At 34.6% G+C, this 19,756-nt stretch overlaps 1 protein-coding gene across 3 annotated transcripts in view; it reads right to left on the reverse strand.

Moving 5' to 3' along the window:
- SENP6 (SUMO specific peptidase 6) overlaps window positions 1-19,756 on the reverse strand; it is a 71,392-nt gene that overhangs the window by 11,085 nt on the left and 40,551 nt on the right. For all 3 annotated transcript variants that reach the window (XM_059467884.1, XM_059467883.1, XM_059467882.1), the window contains 13 exons: window positions 18,814-18,884; window positions 17,386-17,525; window positions 14,650-15,052; window positions 13,300-13,532; window positions 10,627-10,797; window positions 9,706-9,748; window positions 8,005-8,184; window positions 5,929-6,155; window positions 5,232-5,338; window positions 5,030-5,146; window positions 4,055-4,177; window positions 3,732-3,824; window positions 278-711 (listed from right to left, as the gene is read on the reverse strand). In XM_059467884.1, coding sequence (XP_059323867.1) covers window positions 278-711; window positions 3,732-3,824; window positions 4,055-4,177; window positions 5,030-5,146; window positions 5,232-5,338; window positions 5,929-6,155; window positions 8,005-8,184; window positions 9,706-9,748; window positions 10,627-10,797; window positions 13,300-13,532; window positions 14,650-15,052; window positions 17,386-17,525; window positions 18,814-18,884 — 2,342 coding nt within the window. The remainder of the gene's footprint in view (window positions 1-277; window positions 712-3,731; window positions 3,825-4,054; window positions 4,178-5,029; window positions 5,147-5,231; window positions 5,339-5,928; window positions 6,156-8,004; window positions 8,185-9,705; window positions 9,749-10,626; window positions 10,798-13,299; window positions 13,533-14,649; window positions 15,053-17,385; window positions 17,526-18,813; window positions 18,885-19,756) is intronic.

The following is a 19,756-nucleotide window of genomic DNA, read 5'->3' on the forward strand; positions in this document are numbered from 1 at the left end:
CAAAATTATTTTGTTTGAAAAAAGGTCATAGAATTGAAAAATTTATCTGATTTAGGAAAACAGTGTTTTATCTCCAGCCCTTTGCCGTGAGAGTTCTGTCAAAAGCCACAAAAACTTGTAAAATGCAATACCTATGAATCACTTATATTGCAAGCACTTGAAGTTAAGCCATATAGTAAACTTTTGAAGTATGAAGTTTACACCATTGCAGAAGTAGTAATAGATCTGAAATCTCCAAATATTTCATTAAAATGTGCATATTTTTACAATTACATACCCATAGATTGGCTAGCAGCTGTGAATTCACCCTGTATACCGTTTTCATCCAGAGTTCTATGGTCTAGTTTATGGCATGCTGATTCCACAGTGTTAGGTTCTTCCACATCACTGTCTATTTGATTCAGTTTTTTGAAAGCACTTTTTCCCCTACAAGGACTTCTTCTACAACATGAAGATTCACTGTCCTCTATTTCAGTGTTTGGGTCGATTAAAGCTGTGCTGTACTTTTTGGTAAATGTCTTCTTTGCTGTAGACTTGGAAGGCGAGTTTTGTCCATCTAATTCATTTGGCAAAGGAGATGGTGTGCTGCTCTCTCCATCTGAAGAGGAACATTTCATCGGCATTGCAGCATTTTCAAGGAAATGGGGATTTGGTTCATATTTGGGTTTTTCTAAACCAGGGAAACAGATAACAGCCAAAAACCAATGGGCGCTGCAATGGAAAAAAATACATTAAAAACTTGCAATTACATGAATGCCCCCATAATTATTCAAAGACAAACTTTAATAGCCGTTCACTTTTCTGACTAGGTTTTACTCAAGCCTTCACAGGCTTCTGTAAAAGTACAATTTCTCCATGCAAATAATCACCAACAAATTAATTAATATGATGCAGTTAGCTAAAAACAGGTGCTGTCTTAAATATTTATTTCAATTTGCTCAGACTTTATAACTTTTTTATTTCTCTGAATCAAAGCTTATTTCTTTTTAAACATTTTCTTCATTAATGCGTTAACTAAATATTGTAGAGTTCATGTTTTATGGCTCTTTGAAGTTTTCTAGTAGTTCAGCACTAGCAACATAAGCAGTCAGATCTAATGGTATGGCTGAATTGTCCATACCGTTCCACCTATGTGATCTCACAACTGTATTTAACACTTCAGATTTTTAATGAAATCTTGTCAACAGTAAGTTAAAGAAGGAGAAAAAAAAGAGTGCTCCTAATGCCATCACAATGGCTCTGCTGTCTTCCTCACCCTTCACAGAATTTACATTCTAAGTTTTCCAAATCAAAAACAGTTATATCCCCAACACAAAGGGCAAATTTGGCAACAGTTTCCTCCTATTTCCTTGCTTCTTTAGGCTTCACTGACTTGCCACTCAATCAGAGCAGCAGCAAATTTAGGGACTGAGGCATTACTAGTGGATTTTGATTGTCCAATTAAGAAATTTTCTGAGGGATCCTTGATTGTCTACAGCAAATAACAGAAGCTAGCTATATATTATACAGGTGAAGTCACATTTTAATGTGTTTTAGGAGACAAAAGAAAAAGCAGTAGCTAAAACATGCATGTCTAACTGCCATGCTAAAAAAATAATTAGATGGTTATGAAGCCCAAACTGCATCAAAACTTAATGGCAATTAAAGTAAGTGGCTATTGAAAGCAGCATGTGTGGCATGGTTTGTCTTGAATGATTCACCACATCTAATAAATGAACACATTTAGTACTGCTCAGCCCTGGAAAGTGTGTGTATTTTATTAACAGAGACTTTCTGTACCAATTATGTCAGCAGACTAGCATATTAACCTGGATGTAAAAAGAGAACAGTCTGTTACTTTTAAGAGAACAATTTGTTTTCACTGGAGACCTGAACAAGAAGGACTGTACAGCCAAAGGACACGGATGTAGTCATGGTTAAATCAAAACACACTGTTCTGAAAATGATTCTGCCCTGGAGCCAACCTGCCCACCTCCACTTACTGCAGACTGACAGCTGGTTAAATGATGAGTCTACATTCCCAAATCTAGTGGTTATGAGATAGTCTGGAAAAACTTGTTGGAACTAGACACCAAAACAAAGCAACTCCCCATCAAACCACCACTTTCTCATCTCCCTGGCTACTTAGTTTTTTTTCTGCTCTGCAACATTCTTACTGTACCTACCAAGAAACCACTGTTGCAAATCAAGGTCCTACCATCACCACTTGACAAGGTTCAGCTTAAGGTGAAGGGACAGTTCTAAGAAGTGTGAACAGGACTATGTCCAGGTGACAGATGCACACCAGGAGTACATTTCTCATGCTCTAATCACAACAGGATGAGTCCATGAGACCAAGCTACTCTAACTTGAAATCACCAACTCACACATGGTGTGAATGTTATGCCTTCAGTACAAACTGTTGTGTTCTACTTGCTGAGAAAGACACTGCTTTAGTTCCTTGTCAGTAAATGAACAAGGCATTGAAAACTACTGTGTTTTAAGTTACTAGCAACATAAATAATTCTTATAAAACCACAGAACTATTTGTTTTCCTTTTCAGGAACTTCTAATTCATACTCATTTCTCCTATGCCTAACCCATGTGCATATGTGAATGACACATGAGAAGATGGTGGGAAGTGAACTGTAAAACAAGTGGAAAGGCAACTAAAAATTTAAATGACACACAAAACAAAAGTTTTAGTACTTTAAGTTTCATGGGAGAAGGATGAAGTCTGGACAGGGACCGGCAGTGGACTTTACACCTGAGTCAATAAAATCCCCTGATCTGGATGTCTTGCCAGAGGTCATGGTACATCAAAAACTAAAGTTAGTGCTGATGAACACCTTTGTTGGGAAAATACAACTTTATAAAAAGGACAGATCTATGTATGACCAGTTATCTCGTAACTGTCTCTATTCTGATAGCCTCAGAATTCAGCTGGAGAGGAGGCAGGAAAACGAGAAGATTGAAAAATTTGCCTCCCACTGCACAATGGCACAGTACCGAGATAAATCATGTTTTATTAAGAAAAACCTCTTTTTCAATTTTTGAAACATCAGCTAGGTATGCCTATGAGATGTTAGTTAGAAAATTCCTGTCTATCTGTCCTTATTTTGTTTTTACTGCATATGTTTAAAAGACAGTACTTTAACTTTTATAAATATTTTGGTTTAAGAACTGTTTAGATTATTTCTGTGATATAGAGAAATGTGTTTGTGACAACTTGCTCTGATCTTAAGGAAAGCAAGCACCATCAAAGCTCTCAGTAACCACTAGAATGCTAATGGTCTGCTTCCTGACCCTTAACAAATAGCAGGACAAAGGGATATAAAGAAAAAGAATAAAGTTCTCAAGGCAGTAGTGATTTTCAATTAAAATTTCTTTCAATATTCATTTATTGTAACTAAAGATCCCATCTGTACCAGAGAGGTCTCATTAGAAAGGACTAAAAATGATAAATCCAAAAGTTACCAATGCCAGAAGATTAGAAGAAAGAATGCAAGAGATTGAGGTAAAATCTAGAAAAAGTACTCACAGAAGTTAATTTCAGCTGTCTTTATATTGTCCGATAATTCTTATACTACAGCATTTAAAGGTCTTACATAACTACTTAATTTTTATCACCTGGAAAAAGATGTTTATGCTCTTAATTTTTAACTTCAACTCTTATTGTAATGTAACTTTCAATTTCAGAATTATGAAGCTTAAGCATTTACCAAATGTGCTAAAAAAGTATGTTCACTTACGCTTCATTAAGGGGAACAAAAATGAAATCTTTCTCAAAAATATCAACATGCCGTGTCCACGTTTTTACTCGCCCATGTCGCTTCTGCTGTATTCTGAAAGAAGAAAACAACATACAATTTGTAGGGTGGCTTATTTTATTTGAGGGAGCATTTTCCAGATATTTTCACCTTAACAGGTTGTTAAGATTTTCAAGGGATATTCTATGTCTGCTACAAATCTAGATGTTTCCTAGAGTTCTGTTTATTTCTCCCTGTATAGCATCTGTTTTTAGGAATCTTCATTGCATTAGCTCTATGTTAAACTGACTTATCAACAGACTTACGAAAGGTTTGAAGTTTCATGAATATTTCTTCTTTCTCTTTGATTAAGGCGTTTATAGAAGAATGAACTGAACACATGTATCCTATCAGCATCTTCTTTTTTCAGCTTTTCAAGTACCAAATACCTAATTAGTTAAAAAAAAGAAAATAAAGAAAAAATAATGGAGGTTTTAATTCAAAGTACTCAACAACAGAGTAAAAAGGACTGCTAACAGGTGCTCCCCACCAAATTGTAGCAGCTTCTCACAGAACAGCTATTTGGAGCTGACTATCCACAGGAACTAATTAATGCAAAACATATGTAAATATTTCAAGGTATTAATATTTCAAGATGTTATTGCTCTGCTCAATCAACAAGCTCTTCTACTGTTCTTGTATTTATTTTTGTTTCATGGCAGGAAAATAAATTTTCAAGGAGTCTTTACATAAAAACCTAAGAGACCTGTATTTTGTATTTGAGCCACCAGATCTCCAAACAGTCCCAAGAGTGACACATTAATTTGATTTTTACTTCTAAAATATGTTTATAGACTTTAACATACACATACACATACTTTATGTGTGGCATAAAACCAGCAGCATGTAACAATTTAATATAATTCTAACATCTGTAGCGTCAGTGACAGCACAAAATTAACTTATGTATTACATTAATCAAAACAAATTCCAGGAAACACAGCTACTCTGGAAAGCACAACTGAACTTTAAAAAAGCCTTTTCTTTTTTTTTTTCAGTTAAATTTGCTCTTGAGATGTTAAAAAGTTCAAAGAACCTTTCTCCAGGTAAGAAAAATGTCACTGTCAAGCAGGACAAGAGAAGAACCAAACTTCCTTGCAAGATCAAAAACAACCTTTAAAATTACAGCTATGCATAGTTGTTTACCTATCAAATTTTAAGTTTTCTTTTCAAGTTCTTAAGTTAACTTTTCAAGTTTCAAAGTAAAAGACGACTAAAAACTGATGTGAAATAAAACTTACTTTAAATAAAAATCAATAATAACATCATTTAAAAATTCTCCTTCATTTAGACAATGGAGGTCTTCGTTGGTCACAGAAATACCACCTTTAGCTGGAGAAGGTGGATAAACTATCAACCTGAGAAGAAAAATACATTCAATAAGAAGTATGAAATGCCAAAAACCCCTCAGAGAATTATTACAGGCAAAAATAAATATCTTACTTTTCTATAGGACCAATAAATACTGTATGTGGTTCGCCAATTTCTTCATCATCATCAAAAAATGGTAACTGTTTATTTCGTTGCTGCATTTTGGACTCAGAAGCAACCTTAAGAGAATAGAGTCAATATTAAATTGCATACTGTGCTCAATTTTATTGAAATGGTAATAAAACTTTGTGAAGTCCAGCAGTGTAATATCTGTTTTGAGAACTTCAAGTCTGTGGGTTTTTTTCCTTTCCTACTTCATCTATTACACTTAGGTCTTTGCTCATTTCTTGCAGAATCACAAAACTTTCTAATTCTTTAAAATGTAGTTGTTTAATGAAAGCATTAATTAACTGTAACCACAACAGTGTAACTTAATTTCTTGTTTGAAATACCATAATTTTACCAGTTGGAAAAAGTTATGTTGTCTGATTATAGTAAAGATTTCTTATCCCTTAATAATTTTTAAGTATCAACATTACCTGTGGACCATTGTATAACTTTACAATCCAACTAAAAACCCTAGAAAGTACTGTGAACGTACAGACTATTTCCCATAGTTTCATAATCCACCATGGACCAGTCTGGGAATTTTCATGCAAAAGCCATCAAAAGTTGATGGAATTTTTTTTGGCTGACTAACACACTATCCTTAGTGTATTTGTAACCCATATAACACAATGACTTAGTTCTAAAGCAAAAACATAGTTACATTTTTTATTTTGCTTTCTCTGTGAGATGGGCTTCCTTTGGAATTGTCCTCCAAGCACTTAGTAAATGCAACAAGCCTGGCATTGGCTTCTTCAAAGGAAATTTTCACAAAGAAGTCAGAAATGTTATTTCTAATACCAATGTCCATAATTATTTTTTCAAATATTGAATTTGCATGAGGATCAAGACCAGTTTCAAAAATTAAAATTATGTACTGTTCTTCCTGACCTGCAAATAAAGCAGAGAGAAAATTATTCATTTAGGAATAAAATAAAGCATGTTGCAATTATAAACAGATTACATGGAATTTTAGGGCAACATGAGTACACACAGCTGATAATGTATGTAAGAAGTAATACAGATGTGAGCAGACAAGAGAGAAGGACTAACTGCCAAACCTTTTTTATCAGCATTTGCAAAGAGTGCATTCAAATTCTACCTTAATCAAGAAATGTTAAATATTACATCGGATACATTTTTAAATGACACTAATGCAAAGCTAAAACATATTTTGAAATAACATCTTTGTTATCAGAGAGTAAGACTGTAACCAATACTTCCTCTTTTTCTTACTGCAGTTCCTATCCTATTATTTCACTACAATTTAAAAATTGTATATTCGGTGTAGCTTCCTCTCTGATCCTAGAAGACTGTGCTATAAACATCACTGTTTTTGAAGAAGTTGGAGAGAATTACTCAGATCAATCAGCTGTTATGTAAATATCATCCATTTTTATGATCTGAAAAACCAAAAAGCAGTAAATTGCACTGAAAGGAATTATTCTACACAATCAGAAAAAGTAACAGAATTCAGGCTGCAAATCCCAGTCTCATGCTGTTGCCCAAGAGAGAGCTGCCAGGACCTGTTTTTCCATTTTTCAGACACAAGCATAACCATTTCCCTTTGGTCATTCTTAACCCAGCATGCTATCTCTTGAGAAAAATAATTCCTCAGCAGCACAATTCCCAATCCAATGCACACAGAATTTAGATATCTAACTGGCTTTTGGGTGTTCTGTTTTGGGAGCTAGCCATGTACATACAATTGCTTACACAGTTCTGGATACAGGCTTAAATTAATTTCATTGCTTACAAAGCAGAGAGCAAGTGTGCTATCACAAAGTGCTCCTGCATATCAAATGCAATAAAGCAGCTGGATATAAAACTCTGTGCCACAGCCTCAGGGAGAAGAGCTAGGTGGGGACACTGCTGAGAGCCATTCTCACACAGACATCTTTCTGCTTTTTTGTGAACACCTGTATCCACCTGGGGTCTAATTATTCCTGCTCCCAGAATTTTGTCCAAGTCTCCTGCATGCTCTCCAATTACTTCTGTAATTGTAAGACTCCTTACAGCTCATACTTCTTACAGGACATGGATGAGACTATTACACAGTACTATGGGAGCACTCAACTCTAAAATTGCTGAAAGCATTCTTCCTCTGTTTGAATGCATTTGTGTATGTACAAAACTGTGTCTAAGTATAAATAACCACAAAATCTAACCTGAAGAAAAGCCTATTGAAGAGAAAGAGGACTAAATGTCACATTTAACGGATGTGCATATTAAGATGCTAGCACCTTGAAAATTATGTAAAAATTAAATTCAATTTTAATATATATTAACATAATCCACATATTCTCCAAGCAGGTATTTGTCTATCTCACATCATCATGAAAGGTATGCCAGGAGAAAAAAAACCAAGCCAGCCTATACAACAGTTTTACTAAAACTAAAGGCTGTCAGCAGAACAGCACAGATGGCAGAAGTATTAAAAAAGCTGACATATAAATGTAAAGGCTTCTATACAAAAACTAACCAAACCAACTTGCTTTAATTCAGTACAAATATTAGTGAAAAAATCTGTACTAAATTGACTGAGTGTTGTAACTAGCATGTTTCTGGACAAAGAGGATGCCCATCTGTTCTGAACTGTACTCTTTCTCAGCCTGGGAAGGTAATAGTACTACAGCTACCCCAGCCAGTGATGACCCTTTTTGTCTTAATCACTCATTCATGACCCAAAACATGAATTTACAATTTGAAGTAAATAGTAGAATAAAATTGTTTTACTTACTGTCTCCTTTGCATTCGTACCAGACATTATCTTTACTCATTTTCAGTTGATCTCTCAGACTGCTACAGGTTGAAGGTACTGTTTGTAGGAAAACTACTGGCAATTTTCGGACACTACACCATTCACATTTAGTAAGCTCTGAAGTTTTCAGGTTAATCTCTCTGATATCACTTTCTGATTCTATGAGAAAATAATGACATATTAAAATATAAGAAACATCTGTAAGTTTCCTTTACAATGTCCCCCTTGATTTCAACAAGTAGTCGCTACGTGCTCACTAAATTTCTTAAGTACTTAAAACTTTAACAGATATGCAAGAAGTGACGGTTTTTCATGTCTTAAAAGACAGACTAAATTCCAATGGCATCTGGAAGATGACAAGAAAGCCATCAGAAGCAAACTGTTTTCTGCCCACCAACTCTTTTTATTCCACAGAAAAAAAATCCCCACAATTTCCAGTGATTTAAATTTGCAACTAAAAATAAAATATAAAATATGCTATGACATATTTTACAGTAAGTTTGCAAAATTTTCTTTGTACATTTATCTTTGACCAAGTTCCCAAGTTCATATGAAAAATAACTTTAAAAAGAAAAGCATAAACACATGCAGAGAAATTATCTGATTGCCTGAGGAAATAAAGGACTACTCCAAATTTATTCCCCAAAAGAAATGTCAGTAACATGGTCGAATTTTAACACTGCATCAGATGCTGCCAATGCCAATGTTAAGTTTTTTACAGGTTTTTACTTTATTATAAAACTTGATACAGAAGTGGATATACATGCAAAACTAAAAAAAAAAAAACAAAAAACAAAAAACCCCAAAAATACCTGAAATAAAAAAGTGCTAAGTGCCCTAAGAGACACAGCATTTAATGGGTCACCATTTTTATGCTACTGATGAATTAGGTGCCGTGGAAATAACTGCACCACACAGCTGTTTTAACTAGAACTTGACAGTTATTTTCTACAAATTATACTAAGCTCTTCAGTGTTTTATTTTTCAAAATGCATTTAAAGCATGAAAACTCAGTTTCTATGCATCTGTATTTTAGATGCAATATAAACTTGACTGAGCAAAGGCTACACTTGTCTTTACAGTTGTGAGACATTTTTCTGCATGTAATTACTACAAAATAGAACAGTTCTCTTCTACAAATAACAACAGCAACATTCAACAGGACTGGATCTTAACAATGCAACTTAAGATTAACAAAAGGTAACAAAGCTTTTCAGGCCCAGAGCAAAACCCTACAAAAGAAAAGAAAGGAAACAGAGCAGGAGTTGTAACTGACCCTTTCCAAATTATGTCACTATTTCTTTCAGTGACATGAAATACACAACTTTCACACTAGAGACAAAACTATGAAGAGAGATCTAGACAGGAAAGGTCCAAGAAACCAGTGTGGCTTTTATTATCTACTTAACACCACTGAAATTAAAGAACTAATAAAGTTTTAAAAAGTTAACATTTTACAGGAGGGTTGCTCTTGCTTTTTATTTTTGTTAATCACTTTTGTTAAAGGGCAGGTCAAATTTCTACTCTCCATTTTCTTTTATCTGACTACAGACACCAGTATAATTTATTACATAAATGACAAAACGAGAATAAAGGTTACTTTCGGATTCACTTATTAATACCTTTGACAGAGTTACTTAATTATATTGAGTACTAACATAAAATGAAAAATGTACTCACCTTCTTGACTCTCTAGGCGTATTTTGATATAATCCAGGCAAAACTGAAAGACAACACAATTTTAAGATCTCACATCTTCTGCAAATGTTAATTGCAGAAAGCCTTTAAACTGTTAGCAAACATACTTCAATGGACTTAGTATATAAGTAATAAACATTAAAAAATTAACATTTAGAAATGCAAGTTTTAAGAAAAAACAAAATGTACATTTTAGCACAACTTGAGTCAAGCACATTCTTTGCTACTCTAGTCTCTTTCAGTCATACAGACTGTTTAAACTTCAGATCTTTGTGAAGTACTCAGTTTTCAAAAACTTCAATACTCTGAAAAATACACAATTTCTATTTCTTCAAAAGAAGATGTCATCTATCAGCATTTAGGTGAATCAAACAACAGTGTTTTGTAGCGAGGTGGAAAGAACATGTAACAACGCTGCTGTTTCTGTGGTTATTCCAGCAAGAAGTCTCCATTCTGTTCTGGCTGACTGCATACAACTAACATTCAAGGACTCTTTGAAAACTCCATGTACCTCACAAGGCTGACCAAAAAAAAAAAAAAAAAAATCTGTAGAAGTAAAATTATTCACCTTTAGGACAATGCTTCTTCCTTGCACCTATCTACTTCTTGTAGCTGTTGTTTTCAATTTTTTTAACAAATGCATGCTAGCCCATAACCTCCCCCTAGCACGCAGACAAGTTCTTTCAGAGTACTGCAGCACAACATTTCTATTAAGAACCTGAGCTAGACTGCATGTGATAGAGCATAGCAGTAATTTGAGGTTCTCTGGAAATCACAGCCTCTGAAATTAAAGACAAACTTACTGCTCCCCAGACAAAGGCAAAATATTATGTTGTTCAAATACAAAAATTCACTGTCCATCAAAGCCTGAAAAGCAAGCTGTGCAAGAGCAAGGGTACTCACAATCACAGGCTCCACGACCATTCTGCGCAGCATTCCGATTCGAATACTTCGGCAGTTCAGGATGACGCTTTCACAGGAGTTTTGGTAATTTACAGGTACGGCCTCGGTTACCATCTCTTGAGAAATAACTTTGCGCCGTTTTATTGGAGTGTTAGACACAATGTTCCCAAACTGAAAAGTAATTTTCAGGTTTCAAAATGTCTCACCAAGGTTTATTGTTAAATCAAGCTCGTTGAAACTAATGACTAAATGTTTAGCTAATTTTCTGTTGGTCAACAGGATTACTTACTAGAGCATCTGTCTCAAACATATGCAGAAGGGAGATAATTCCTAAAAGACTTTTTTTAACACCTGAAGATGTTAATATTGCTACATTCAAGAAGAAAATAAAAGGTAACCTGACACTTGCAGACACTTTACTGACATTTCCAAACCACAAACAGTGCTTCTAAATTGCCAAAAACAATTTATTTTTATCTTTTGGAAACACTACGCAGCCTAGCAAAGCAAAGTTATTTTTAATATGTTTTATTTAGATAAAAAAGCACTACTGCTGTAAAACCACCACAATGCTGGTGGTTTTATTTTTTATTTCCATTTTTGTTAACCCAAGCTTTTGGTAACTAATTCTTGAAGTACACTGCATCACCACGTCAGCAGAATACAGTCTTCAAGTAACATAAATAAATAAGCACAATCAAACTTCCTTAAGGCATCTCTACAGAGCTAAGATGGTTTTAGGATAGATTCCAAGGTCAGAAGACTAAACATTGAAAGAAGGCCATGTGGTGTTTGGCCCCAGTTCAAGAAAAGTCTCTAGATGCTAATTTAAGCTGTAATCTCAATGAAGTATCCTGTTAACCAACAGAATTATCTTACCAAAAAATCTATTGCAATGAAATAAAGCCTGCTGATAGCCAGCCTATAAATATATTTATTTGTTTGTATTGCTTATATTGCTCTAATTTGTTGTATTGCTTATATTGCTCTATTTTGTTGAAGGATTTTCTGTACACTAGTCTTTTCTTTGGTATTTATATTGTTTCATAAAGTTGCCCATAAATAAACATTCATTTTCATTACAAAATGCAATTAAACTCCCACAGAAAAACATTCTAAGGGATTCTGTTAAGACTAAATCTCGAAAATTATTTCAAAGTCCTGAATGACTAACCTATCTTGGCAATAATTCAAAGTCTACTTTTGGATGCTTCCTTCATTTTATACACTGAAGAAGGTAGGGATTCTAAATCCCTGTAATTAAAATGTTTTCCTAGGTCTCTTGTTGAAAAGAGGTTTTCATTTTTGTCTGCTGGACTGGCTGAATGTTATTAAAAGTTCAAAACAAATCAGAAACCAACAATAAAACAGCAAAGTTTGAAGTGATGCTATATTCAACTAGTCTCTTCAGTAAACAATTAATATTTTGAGAGAAAGTTGAATAAAGCTTTTTCTATTATATCTAAGAAAATTGCTCTGATATCTCCAAATCTTGGTATGTTAATTCAATCAATGTAAAAGTTGTGTTATATTTCACAATTTTTTTTTTTAATTTCCTTCATTTTCAAAAGTAAGCTAGGACTCTAAAATAATCTAACATCTAGTATTAGAACTGATTTGTAAAGACTAGTGAACAGGAACATATGGATATACAAAAAAATACATTTGAGAGAGTTTCAGAAGTCAGACACCAGTGCCTTCACAATGCAATGCTTTCAATTAATTCAGCACATACTGCCAGAATAACTTAATTCAAGAACTATTTATAATCCAAGCTTTGAGCCTCACAGTTTTATTGCAGGCTGGAGGTTCACAGCCTCATACTGATAGTGGTGACTAATTATACAACATATTATAAACATCCATAATTTCATCAGCTACAGCACTAGAATGATGGCTTCTGAATCTCAACATAGCAAGAAGGTTTTGGCATCAGTACTTTAGTGCTCTAACTCACAGAACTGGAAATCTGATCGGATTCTCTTGTTGAATCAAACTCTCAATAGTGAAACTGGACAAGTGAGTCAGGAATTGTTTTAATCAGCACCATTATTCCACTACCAATTGCCACATGGAATTTATTCCTCTTTGTGGCTCACTACTGAGATGGCTTTTAACACAGTATAAAAACTCTCCCCCTTGGCCACACTTAAGGTGTGCTCGTGGAGTATTTTTTTGTCTTTGCTTATCCAACTCTTACAGCAGTACTCAACTAAAAAGCACAAGCTGCACCACAAAAGTCCTAACATAAGTGCTATAAACTGCTAGAGTTGTCAAAGCATTTTAATTTTGAAGGACCATTATTGATCCCAGTGTCTCTTTTCATGTTTAACTTCAGAAAGTCTCAACAGGCAACAGCTGGTACTGACATTCTGCTGCAAACTGAGACCTTGAGCTTCACAGAGAACTCCTGTCCAGTCTCAAAAGAGTAAACATTCAACACAGAAGCATTTATTTTAACAGCATAATTAAAATAATTTTGAATGCTTGTAAAAATGTAATGAACACATTTTCTTATGTTTCCAGTATTAAGTATGCAGAGAGACTACCTGATGAGCTGCTGAGTAAGAAAAACAACCAAACACAGTCAACTTCTGACAATACAAAACAAGCCTTCACATATTCCATTTATTATTTGATTCTGTTTTCTTTAAACAAAGCATTAAATAGTACCTGATCTTTCATTCTTGCTTTTCTTGGTAGTGTGACTGCAATTTCTGTATCTGTTGTTATACTACCTATTCTCTGTTCTATTCCACAACTGTTCTCCTTTAATGCTGCTTCCACCTTTCCTGTAGAAGGAGCTGGGGAGGAGCGGGCTGAATCTGCAGGACGAGGTGAAATGCTCTCCATGCTCCTAGTGCTGCCACTATTCTCGTCCTCATCATCATCACTAGACAAAACAACTAAACAGAAAATATTACATTCTCAACCACTACATTTTTCTGTAACAAATTTCTTTTTTTCATTTTTGGCTTTTCTTGCTAGTGTGTTGGCAATTTCTATACTACCTATTCTCTGTTCTATTCCATAACTGTTTTCCTTTAATGCTGCTTCCACCTTTCCTGTAGAAGGAGATAGGGAGGAGCAGGCTGAATCTGCAGGATGAGGTGAAATGCCTTCCATGCTCCTAGTGCTGCCACTATTCTCGTCCTCATCATCATCACTAGACAAAACAACTAAACAGAAAATGTTACATTCTCAACCACTATATCTTTTCATAACAGAAATTTCTTTTCAAGTAATACGTTAGAAATAATTTAGGTCATTGTCCTGCAGGGCCAAAAAAAAATCCACATATATAATTATATTATGTTTTTACTAATGTTTATTTGGAATCTGGTTGCAAGGACTCTCTGCCTTGTTTTTGATTTCTTATAAGTAACTATACAAAAAATGAGTAACATTAATCTACCTCTAGACAGAAGTGAACGTGGTTCAGTCAAGAATTGACAGTAAGTAATACAACCTAAAAACTGACAACAGAAATTAGGTCTGAAATCATTCAAATCAGCAGGAAAATATGGTCTAATAAACTAAGCACAGAACCAGACACATAATTTCCTTTACTCTATCCTCTCTGCTTACTGAGTATACAAAGAGAAAGCACAGAAATTAACATTTTACAAATTATGAAATTTAAATAGATAAACAGTTTAAAAGAAAACAGGAAAGAAAACACAAAATAAGAATCAAATACTGTCTTTCCCCTTGGGCAAATGAAGGATGGAATTCTGCTAAGAATACTGGTTTTCCCAATATCCCAAACATAAATATTTTTTTAAAAAATAAACAAAAGAAAAAATTCACAAAATAATTTTTGTTTTCCCCAATGTTCACCTTTCTTGAAGAGTACCTCTGCATACAAAAAGGAAATTATTAAAAGTTCTGTCCCACTTTCCCAAGAACACACACAAAAATATTCCATGCAATATCAGTTACGTAAACCTGCACAAACAGTTCCTTCACTATACAATATTCTGTGTTTCCAGCTAATGGCTGTGTTCATAAAAAGGTACTTACTTGGATCATTTAATTCAGATGGTCTTGTACTCCTCTGTCTTAAGCTTCCTGTAATTTTAGGATTTTTTGTCCCAGTTATAAGACCAATTTTTCCATTCTGTCGTAACATAGAATGTCCTACAACCTCGTTACTCAGTAGAATATCCGCTGGACCTTTTCCAACAGCAGAACTATAAAACTTCTTTGTGCTGAACCCTGTACCTGAAGATTTTTGGCCTGGTGAATTCTGATGTATTGAAGAACGTGATAAAGGTCCCACAGATTCACTTAATGTTACAGTTTGTCTGGACACTCTCTGCAAATCCTTTACAGAAGCACTTTCACAATGTCGGCATTTGGTCTGATTTTCATTTGCCCTCCCACAATTTGGGCATTCAGTAGAATAATCAATCTGTTCCAAAAGCTAAAGGAGGAACAAACACACAATCAGTAATTGTAAGCAGAAAGACACAATTTCCAGATCTTGTTCTTGATTTCTGTTCAGAATTAATCATACAATCACTTAGGTTGGAAAAGACCTTTAATATCATCGAGTCCAATTATTAACACAATTCTCATCACTAAACCATATCCCCAGGTGCCACATCTACATGTCTTTTAAATATCTCTGGGGATAGTGATTCAACCACATGCCTGGCCATCCTCTTCCAATGCTTGAAAACCCTTCTGGTGAAAAATTTTTCATAATACCCAGTGGAAACTGACAACACAACATTAGCCATTACAGTAAGTAGAGAAAGCAAACATTAAAAGACAGCTTAATTTTTTTATTACATTTAAGAAAATGAAAAATGTTCTAAAAGGAACAAATGTCATTTGTTACAATTTTTTAAAGTGATTCATGTTGGACAATTCAGATTTTTCTTCTTGTATTTTCTTCCATAAACAAAACCCTCCACACTGTTCAGATACATATATCCATCAGCAAGATGGTCCAATTACACTATTTCTGTAAAAACAGTTCCATGGGACAAAATAACCTACAGATCCTTAGAGCAATACTGGAGAGGATTTGAAGAAACCTTGTAGGTTCAACTTATCCGTCCTTCCAAGGTATCTTTTAACAGCCTGGAAAGACATGCAGGAAAATTCACTCCTCAAGGGAGATGAAGAAAAGGCAAAGTACATATTATTGCTCTAGAGTCATGTGTCACAGAGAAGAAAATAGGACTTGAGGAATAGGAGTTCCTCAAACTTTCAAGAAGCAAGCAGGGGTTACAAGGAAAAATGTATCCTATCACTACAAAGACAGATGTCTTTTGTTTTTCTCACTTTCACTAGGTCCCACTTAGTTTTGTATTATAAGTGAAGAACTTGGACTTCTATAACATATGAACTACAGAACGAGTACCAAAGTGAATACCGGACATCTTTAGAGATGAAAATTTAGTGTATGTTATTTTCTCCTGGAGCACTGAATTCAAACAACATAACCACTGTACTGTGAACTACTGAAGGCAACAAACACCTCCATCCCACCAAAAACTTCCAGTATCTACTCTGAAAACAGCTTTCACAATTTACAGCTCTCCCCACTCTCCCAGCCATGAACACACCTCCAAAAGAGGACTTCCACAAGTGTGGTAATTTCAAACCCCAAATTTCAAGATCAAAATCATACAATGAGAACATATGTTTACAAAATTTCTGTAATTTAACAAAGCTACACATACTGTAGAGAAACAGAAGCAAAAAACCCAAGCGTATAAAATATATCAGACCCTTACAATCTGAGCTGTGGGATGATAGCCAGCTACAATGTAAACCAGCATTGTGCCTCAGTGCTGTTACAGGATGTAGTTCTTAGAAAGATACTGCTTATCACATTGAAGAATTTCAATCAGACATTAAAAATATTCAAGAGAAGGCACCAAGAGTACCTGGAGGATCTTGAGGATGGAGTAATCACACCCCTCTACTTCAACTACATGCCAAAAATTTTAAACCAGTTTTTTTATTAACATCACATTAATTAATTAAATAAGCAATGGAAATGCCAAGAAGTGGTACCAGGTGTTTCAAACAAAAGCTAAGCATATATAAAAATCATAGATTTTTTTTTTTTTTTTTAAACCACGAACTCCTTACAGGAGGTTTGGCTTTGACAGTCAAACAATGTGACCTGTATGTGTGCATTATGAAACTTCCATAGTAGCCTGGGAAGCTGATAAACTACAGAGAGCCTTAAAGCAATTTTCAAAGTATCTTACATTTGATATTCAAACAAGTTCCTGACAGAAACATCCTGGTTGGTTGCATGTAGATCAGAGAATGCCATTTGGATACCTAAGGAACTATTCCCACTGAAAAAGTGAGCAACTTAATAAAAAATACTTGCATCTTTGCAGTACTTTAATCTTTACTGTTCTGAGTATAGAAAATCATGACACAGAAAAAAAAACCTGTCAAAGAGCAAAAAATTATTCCTCTATTTCAGCAAATTAAAATTATCAATCTCTGGTTTATCGGTCAGCTATTCAATAAAATCAAGATTCCTTTTCTTTTCAGTGCAGCTTCTGTCTGTTCAAGTCAGAAAAGAAATATTTCACAACTAGCAGGAATATTAGCACTTAAATATCTCTATCACTGTAACTTTTTTTAATTATGTAAATCTTCCTCCCAACTCTATCGATTTTTAAAACCTCGATTTGTTTTACTCCTGAATGTCTGTTTTTAAAATATGCAACAACTTTTAAAATTCAACAAGAGTTCACATATTTTTAAAATACAACCTACCGTTGACTGAGTTAAGCATTTTTTTGTGGCAGAAGACAGACTCAAGTCAGATTGATATGACTTGCAATGACCTTTCTGTCGCACCTTTCTTTTAATGTCAGATTCTGATTCAGAGTCATCTGTATTCTCCATTACACTGTCTAGAAGGGAAAAGATGCAAAAACATTAACAAGAAATGTCCACTCCTATACTGTTATAATTATGATCATCTTACTTTTTTACATACACTAACTTGAACTAAACACAAACACATTTTTAAACCCCAAAAATCTACACTGTTTCAAACGTATCATGATTTGTTGTATGACTAAAAAATAGCATTCCCCAAAGTAACTTCAAAATGTAGTTTTAGTAATACTATTGCAGGTTCGCTCACTGACAATTTTTATCTTATATCTTTGCAAGAAGCTTTGGATTTGCAAATCTATGCTAACTTCGTTACAAATCAAGTGGAGGGTCTATTGCCAAAAATAGGAGAGGATGCTAGATTATGCTATTATACCACAGAAATTGTTTTAAGGCTATTTGTTTTTATATATATGAACACTGTTTCAATATACATACTGAAGGTCTCACAAACATCCCACTAGGAGAAGACATCTCAAAACTAAAGAATGGCTCATTTTTGAAAAAGAATGAATAATAGGTGAGGTTTTTCCCTAAGTTACTTTAGAGTAGTACTGCTGAAGATCTACTTAACATTAACCTAAAATGGCACAGTAGAACTTGCCAGTGCAGGTGACTGTGCAGCTGTAAACCTATGCAGCAGGTTTACAGACTGTATCCATGCTAACAAAGCTTAACAAACACACACAGGGTATTTTCTTTTCCAGTTTCACAATTTCCACACCTGAAACCAAACTATATTTTTTCTACTGCACCTCCAACAGTGAGGTTGCTGCATCTAACAGCGATGTAAGAGCATGTTTCAGCTGAGGTACGGAGCTGATGCTGGTTCTTCTATTAACTCCCTCAGTGTATGAACACACTTCATACCAAGTGCTGGTTACTATGGAGCATTTTTCTTGTACTAACACTGCTACAGAAGTTCCTCAACAATAATTCACAAACAAGCTAGGGGTTTGGGCTCAGACTAATTAACTCTAGAGATCTGTTCCATCTCCAACTTTATGATCCCAAATGTTCCCTATTTCTGTTGCTTTTAAAATAACTAGCCTAATAACTACACTTTTAAAATAACTAAGCCTAATTTAAAATTATTACATGACTGAACTAGTTGCAGAAATCTGTCAAGAAGGACAAAATCATCCCTTCATGCACAAACTTGTACAAAACTAGAATAACATGAGCTAAGGCTGTAAGTACATATACTAAAGGTTGTATAAGATTTGGCAACACACCCACCCAAATCAGGTATTAAAAAAATTATTCTGCTGAGAAGAAGTGAGAACTCTAAAGGTAACTTACCCACTCCTTGCGACCGTGGTAACCTAATGTGGTCTGCCTCCACTTTCTGAAGCTGAGGTGGGTATTCTTTTCTGGAAAATGAATTAGACGTATGGTTGTTCTTTTAACAGACACCATTATAATTTAGTCACAATTATACATGAACAAAACAAACCTGAAATGTATCTGAAAGCTACAAATAAGTAACTTCTATTACATGCTATTTGTACACATAAAAAAGTATTATCAGCCACAATAAATGTTTTGGAAGTGTTTCTGATCTAAATAATGAACAGTGTTTCTGATCTGTAATAATCAATAGTTCTGAAGTCTGTCACTTTTACACACAAGCTTCCAAATATTGAAGCCTGCATCTCCTCCTCCTCCTCATTCATGAAATTCAAGACAGATACTTCCAAAAGCCAAGAATAAAAACAAATATTATTTTAATATTGCAGTAGATTCCACAAGTTCCATAACTTAAGAAACAGGAAGAGAAGATGCAAAACAGAGGAAGGAGATCTGATATCAAAAACTGTTATGGCCAAAAATGAGAAAGAACAACACAGCAGACGTGGTTCCTATGTATTTGTTTTTAAAATATTGTAATACAGACAAATTACTGGATAGTAAGTATTTTATTGGTATAACTTGTATAAAATAGACAACACATATTTTTGTGCAAATTAATGTAATATATGGCATTATTGCAAGATTTGAGTCTCCTGAAAGATGTTTTCGGTTTACAGGCATGTGTGTCAAATCGTGCTGATAGCAAATTAGGATTCCCAAAGCCCAGTGCATGTGGGTTACTGTTTGTAGCACTTGTCTTTCTCAGAGCTCTGAGCACTGCAGCTCAGATTACTATTCTTGTCATAACAGAGGATGGCACACATCTGAAACATGGGAGGCCCTGTCAACAAACTCACCAGAAACCGGGTTTATTGGAAAGTTAAGCACTGGC

The sequence above is a fragment of the Ammospiza nelsoni genome, chromosome 3, assembly GCF_027579445.1.
Source record: "Ammospiza nelsoni isolate bAmmNel1 chromosome 3, bAmmNel1.pri, whole genome shotgun sequence".
In the NCBI taxonomy this organism is placed as follows: domain Eukaryota; kingdom Metazoa; phylum Chordata; class Aves; order Passeriformes; family Passerellidae; genus Ammospiza; species Ammospiza nelsoni.